We start from the raw sequence: 7338 nt of genomic DNA, 5'->3' as shown, positions 1-7338 counted from the left end.
CTGTTTCTCACTCGATTTCGCTGGAGGCGATCGCACTAATTTACCGCTCCGCCTAAAAGGATCATTAAGGCTAAAAACCATCAAAGGCGACTCCCCACTAGCCGTTTTGCTAGTGGGAAGCCCCCCGAAATTCTCGGCTTCCTCCACTGTTTGCAGTGAAATAATTTACAAACAAATTTGTCTGTTGATTCCTACACACTCTTGCTTTGGCTGCAGATCGAACTGAGGGCTATCCACCCGCAAATGGTTCTACTAACTGGGGTTTGTTTATTAATGCTTAATGTTTCAGGAAAAAAAGGATCGTCCCGCGCTGCAGCCCGGGATTGAACCTCGATCCCGAGAATCAGGGGCCAAACGTGCTCCCTCTAGGCTGCGCACTACTTGAAAGCACGAGCTCTGCGTAGTGTGGACCACGTAATTATTTCACTTTCTAATTAAACTCAATGAAGTCGACTAGAAAAAAAAAAAAATTCAATTCAGCACTCAGCGAGAGAGCCGAATAAAGGGAAAGAGTTGCTCCCGTTGCTATTTCGCTTTCTCCAATTACCAACGAACCAAAGACCGATTCAGAAGTCCAGTTTACGATTTTTTGTTTGTAATTTTTTTTTCTTTGTTTAAATAGAGATAAATAGAAAAAAAAAGGCTTACGAATGTAATCGAACCAGGGGCTGCCTGCCCACGAGCAACCGCGCTGCCACCCAACTGTTCTCAATGTTGCGAAATCTGCTCCTGTGCAACTTGTTCAATGTTTTCAACCAACAGTCGTTAATGTATTGGAAAAAAAAAACGGCAAACAAGTGACCGGTTCAGCGAGGAAACAACAAAGAAAAAAAAAGAAACACTTGCTATTTTTGTTCGTGGTTTAAATAAGAAGTGGCTCTAGATTTCACTTCATCTCCAAGCACTCGCGCACCATACACCATCCGGCAATTTTTCCGCCAAATCAACTAAAACAATCTTTGCTTTTTTCACTTCCTATGCTATTTAATTTTCACAGCGCTTCCGATTCACATTCGTTATTATCAACGTACGCTGTCTGTCTGCCTGTCTGCCACACGCACTTTTCTCAGAAACTGCTATACCGATTGACAAGAAATTTGGTGAGAAGGTGGGAACTGTGAACGCCCAGACATGCAGTGAGTGATACCCTTCTACGTTGAGATTTAGGGGGGGGGGGGGGGGGGGGGGGTCCTCATGCATGTAAAAGGGGGGTGTAAACATTTTTTTCCCCGAATATAGTCATGCGGGGTATAAACAGAAGGTCTCGATTAGTACTTTTCGATGTCGGTCTTAGTTTTAAGATATGTTAGAAAGGCGGGGAGTGGAAGAGGTGGAAGGTGATGATTTCTTTAACGGACCCATTGTCAGAAACTACCCAACCGAAAAATATGAAAAAATGCAGGAGGTAATGTGGTCAGCATTGCGCTCGCCCGAGATTATTACCCTGATTTGACTCAGGTACTAATTCACAGCTGAGTCGACTGGTATCTGACGTCAAATCACGATACAAATTCCACTGTCACTAGTGAGATTTGAACCGCGGCCTTCCATACGACAACCTTGTGCTCTAACCACTCAGCTATCCGGACATATATACTATTATTAACTTTATTTATGCAGATTTCGGAACGGGATGTATGTTGAGGCCTAGCTTTCGTTTAAATACACCACTGCAATTTTTTTCAGATTTTTCGTTTGGATATGTTTTGAGAATGAGACCTGTTACACTTTTTGCGGTCATATTTTGAGCCCTCACTTCCATACCTTTCACGCGATATTAAATATGGGACCAGGTTCGAAAAGTGCTAATTGAACCCTTTCATTTGATACCCTACATGGGCATATTCTGTGAAAGAAAAAAATATGAACCCCCTTTTCGCATGTATGTGGAGCCAGTCCTTAAATTCAACTTAAAATATCGACACTTGCTATATGTAAACTGATTCACAGAGCACATGTTCTCACCAAAATTCCGGACAATCGATCCTGCCGTTTCCGAATAAATCGGGTGTGACAGACAGACAGACAAATATCGAATCGATTCTAATAAGGTTTTGTTCCACACAAAACCTTAAACATGTCGGGAAACTGGAAGATAGACGCCACAGGTATAAAAGATTTTGTGTTTTCCTGTGTGAGAAATGATGGGTTCATGACAGTTTCGTGTGCACGTAGTGAAAAATTCAATTACTCTCTGCTTTTTCAAAAACATTTACACAAATAATTTAATCTGGAAAGCACTATATTGATAGAAGTCAACCCTCATACGCTTTACACTAGGAGTTTAATATTATTAACAAATGTGAAGAAGACAACCTACAGCGGATATAAACAAGTTGGAAAACTGGAAGCTGGACGCATCAGGTATCAAAGGTTTTGTGTATTTCTTTGATAAAGGCATTGGGGTGTGCATTTGTCCCATTAGTACGTAGCACGTAATATATGCATATATTATGGGAGAGTATCCATGGTGGTCAAAGGGTAGTATAGGTCCCAAAGCGAAAAGTGGATTGGTACCCACGATGGAGCATAAAACCTGGGAAATGCCTGCTGAACCAACACCAACAGCTCTACTACCAAACCCTATCTCCACCTCCACGTGGTGATCACTGGGAACTCCTTCTTAACGAAAAGCTGCAGACGGAGAAGAAGCGAGTCTCCCGCGCCTTAAAACGGGACAAATTGTACCAACTGGTCCTCCAGGTTGAGGGTTGGGTACGACTGACAACCCTACACGGAAAACAACTTGTTACGAAGCCACAACAAGAGCCTCGGACTGGACGGATTACACAACGGCGAACCCGGCAACGATAACGGAATAACGATTTGCGCTCCCTGTACAGAGATGAAACTGATGAGCAGCTAGCCGATACCCTGTATAGGGCTGATGTAACAGCGTTACAGGAGATGCGTTGGACAGGGACTGATTTCCTGGAGAAGAGCCGCTACACCATATATTATAGTGGCCATCCAGTAAACCATGTGCTCGGAGTAGGTTTCTTAGTCAGCCAAAAAATGAAACCTGCTGTTATCGGCTTTGAAAACATAAGCGAACGGCTATGCACTCTGCGCTTGCGAGGCAAGTTTAGAAATATAAACCTTATCAACGTTCACGCCCCTACAGAGGAGACTGCAGAGTCGGAGAAGGATACATTCTACGAGGCAGTAGAACGAACCCTCGAAGCCTGTCCCAGATATGATATCAAAATCATACCTGGGGATTTTAACAGCCAAGTAGGGAAGGAGCCCGTATTCCGGCGATACGTTGGCTCCCATAGCTTACACGAAAAAACAAATGATAGCGGACTGCGGGTTATTCAATTAGCAGGATCACACGAAATGGTTGTTGGAAGTACCTGGTTTGCGCGGAAAGCGGTCCACATACGTGGGCCTCTCCAGACCGCTTTCAACCAAATTGACCACGTGTTGATCGAACGCCGTCACCTCTCAGCCTTGATGAATGTCAGAACATATAGGGGGGCCAATATAGACTCGGATCACTATCTCGTTGGCATGGTGTTCCGAGCTCGAATAACAAAACCACCTAGAATCCCCTCTAACAATCAGGTGATAGTAAATACTGAAACCATCCACAACACACAAACAATCCTCCGCGACACCTATAAGAGGGAAATGGATGCCGCAATAACTGCAGTCAACAGAGGACCTGGAGATGAAGCATCAACAAATGATCTTCACAATCACCTGAAGAACGTTATCAAGGATACGGCCACAAACATACTTGACCCCAGCCGCAAAAGGAGTCGGAACGGCTGGTTTGACGATGAATTTAAGCTAGCAACGGAACGGAAGAATCCCGCATACCGAGTAATGTTGCATTCTCAAAGAACGCGGGCACGCGCAGGGACTTATCACGAACTCCGTCGAGCGGAGAAGCGACTTCACAGACGGAAAAAGGAAGCCTGGGAGAACCAACAAGTCTGTGAACTAGAAAAGTACAGGGAGAAACCGCACCAGGCGCGCAAGTTTTACCAACAAGTCAGCAGGATGAAGCCTTATACACCTCGATGCTCATCCTGCCGAGACGAAGAAGGAAATCTGATTTCCGACAGAGTGGGCATATTGAAGCGATGGGTTGAGTACTTTGATGAGCTACTGAACAACCAGAACATCGGCGAGTTGGAGGTCCCGCCAACTGAAGACGACGGACAAATACTGCCACCACCAAGTTTAGGAGAAACAGTCCGTGCCATTCATCGGCTAAAAAATCATAAGTCGCCAAGAGCCGATGGAATTACAGCCGAATTTACATCAAGTGGTTCATCAACTTGTGTTCAAGGTATGGGACAGCGAATCAATGCCTGACGATTGGCAACGAGGCATTACCTATCTCATACATAAAAAGGGATATATCACACCGTGCAGTAATTATAGAGGTATCACGTTGCTGAATACCATCTATAAGATATTCTCCGCTATCTTGCTAGGCCGGATAGCCCCATACGCCCAGAACATCATTGTCCCATACCAAAGAGGCTTCACTCCAGCAATATATCACATTTTTCCTCTGTGCGGCAAGCGATGGAAAAACTGTTGGAATATGGACAACAGTTGCACCATCCATTTATAGCCGCCTATGATAGCGTAGCCAGGGTAAAACTGTACACGGGCATGAGAGAATTCGGTATCCCGACGAAATTAAAAAGATGGACTAAGCTGACCCTGACCAATATGCGAGGCCAGTTAAAGCATCAGTATCACTCTCAAGACCATTCGACATCAACAACGGTCTACAACAAGGCGATGCCCTATCATGCGTCCTCTTTAACCTGGCCCTCGATAAAGCGATCCGTGATGCTGAGGTAAATGCAAGAGCTGCGATCCTCTTTAAGTCCACCCAACTACTTGCCTATGCTGACGATATCGACATCATGGGAAGAACCACCCGAAACGTACAAACTGCCTTCATCCAGATCGAGCAGGCGACAAATGGCGCGAGATCTTGGGCTGCACATCAATGAAGGCAAAACAAAATATATGGTAGCAACGTCAGCTCCGAAAACCAACCAGCCAACAACGTGAAACCGCACTGGTCAAACGGGAAGAATAAAGATATGAGAATACAACTGTGAGACCGTTGATAATTTCTCCTATCTATGGTCGAAAATCACAACCGATAACAGCTACGATGATGAAATCCGTGGATGGTTGTTGGCAACCAACAGAGCCTATTTCAGCTTACAAAAACTGTTCCGCTCGAAACGTCTCACCATAGGGTCAAAGCTCTTACTGTACAAGACTATGATCTTGCCTTTCCAAAAAATCACAAAACTAAGTCCGGCTTCGAAAAGTACTAATTAAGACCTTTCATTTGATATCCTACATGACTATGTTTAATGGAAAAAAATGTACACCTCCCCTTAAATTCGATGTAAAAGGATGTAACTCACTGTATGCGTTCACAGTTCCCGCCTTTTCACCAAATTTAATGTCAATTGCTGTAACCGTTTCCGAGAAAAGTGGGTGTGACGGGCAGACAGACAGTAAACTGATTTTAATAAGATTTTGTTTTACACAAAACCTTAAAAGTGGTATAGTTTCACCCTATTTGACCTCATTGAAACTTTCCGTAATTTTGTCCTGTATTATCCTTTATGCCCGTGTCAGATTTATTTTGATAAACTTATAAATATTTAACTTTATTTGAGCAAATAATAGAGCGGGATTTATTTTGAGATCTAGATTTGATATGATTTGGATAGGTTCCGATAGCAAGGCCTGTTATTTTTTATGGCACGTACATTTTGGATCCTATTTCCCTTGTGTTTTTCTAACCAACATGACAAATTGGCCTAGTTCTAAAAAGTAGCTTTTCATTTGATACTCCACAAAACCATATTCGGATAAAAAAATTTAGACTACTCCACGGTCAGAAGAATTGTTAAATGTGTTCACTTCGAGACCCTGATTGCCGTGCTGCTCGACTTATCTACCGTGAAGGCAATGCTTTTCTACTTCGCCCCTTGTTGCGATCGTCTCTAGAATTGAAATCATCATCTTTTCCCAAATCGTATATTTCCCAAAGATAACAAATCGTTAGACGTTCACAGACATATCTATATTGCATTAGGATTGATAGGTTCGTTCACTGAACACAAATTCTTGTAGGTTGGGTTCTTTCCTGATGTACATCCTGAAGCAGCAGTACCTGTTTTGTATACAGGTTTATTGAGAATGTTGGTTGTTGAATAGTTGCAGGTTGTCAACAAGGTGTCCCGACCATTTTTCGTAAATCGAACTGTTCCACATCCTACCTTGACAAGACGATCGCTTACCATTACAGTAAAGTGTCCCACAACCCTACGAAAAACGGAAGCAATCAGACAACTCCAGATAATTCATATTTGCAAAGTTAAATATCCTTACTTGGGGTCCCGGAAACTATTCATGATGTTCATATTTCCATCCTTATATTCGAGGAACCAATTTTGTATGGCTTCAATAAGGTGCTTCCTCAATTGGTTTGGCATTCCCTTGGTTGACGATAATGCTATATTTTGTCCAGATCGAGTAAAACGGGGAATATTTCGGCATGCATCGTGGGCCATGAAGCATCTTTTAGCATTCAGAAGAGCAATTTTAGCCAATTCGTCATCCCATTGCTACGTGGATTTTAATTGGAATGGCTGGTAGTGTCTTTGTGACTTTTTGTTCATTTGGTAGCTTACCACTGTTCCCATTCGACGAGCTTGTTGATATCCTGGCAAATTTCCACCTGCTATCCGATCTCGCCGCACATTGTGCATTTGAATGATGAGAGCCTTCATACCTGATAAATCAACCACCTTAGCACCAGCTGGACATTGGGCTCCGAATTTCTAGGATAAAAGAGTGGTTGAGATGTAATGCCAAAACCTAAGAATAGCAGAACTTAAGAAATAGAAAATCCGAGAATGGGGAATGCACCTTCAGGTTTTTCCGAAACCTTTACTTACTCCATTATTTCCGCAAGCAATATGCTGTCCACTAGGACATAAACTTGAATCGCAATAATTTGCTGCGTTTGCAGAAATTATCAGCGAAGCCAAAAGCAATAATAGACGAACTTCAACCTTCATTGTGTCTGGTGTAAATATATCCAACTCAAAATTTCTTTCATTTTATACCCCACGCAGCTCAGAGCAATTATGCACACATTTCTGCGAAATTAAATTCTATTTGTGTTTGCCAGATAATACAAATTTGCATTGTCTAATTATCATTGTCTTTCCCCGAAACAAAAAAGGTGGAAAGTCTTTAAAGTACTCGTATTGTTACAAGTCACCAATTCAGCCATGGCAAATATTTTGCTTTGGAAAATGTGTTTTGTCAAAATAT

At 42.7% G+C, this 7338-nt stretch overlaps 1 protein-coding gene across 1 annotated transcript; it reads right to left on the bottom strand.

Moving 5' to 3' along the window:
* Nucleotides 1-6025: 6025 nt before the first annotated feature.
* On the bottom strand, nucleotides 6026-7092 carry LOC119659608 (antigen 5 like allergen Cul n 1-like). The gene is made up of 4 exons (XM_038067779.1): nucleotides 6957-7092; nucleotides 6690-6839; nucleotides 6388-6623; nucleotides 6026-6321 (listed from the first exon to the last, which is right to left on the bottom strand). Exons 1-4 carry the CDS (start codon nucleotides 7077-7079, stop codon nucleotides 6078-6080), a joined length of 753 nt encoding a protein of 250 aa, XP_037923707.1. The 5' UTR covers nucleotides 7080-7092; the 3' UTR covers nucleotides 6026-6077.
* Between the last annotated feature and the right edge of the window lie 246 nt (nucleotides 7093-7338).

The sequence above is a fragment of the Hermetia illucens genome, chromosome 6 (assembly GCF_905115235.1).
Source record: "Hermetia illucens chromosome 6, iHerIll2.2.curated.20191125, whole genome shotgun sequence".
Classification (NCBI taxonomy): Eukaryota; Metazoa; Arthropoda; class Insecta; order Diptera; family Stratiomyidae; genus Hermetia; species Hermetia illucens.
This window is presented reverse-complemented; position numbering and strand designations above follow the sequence as displayed.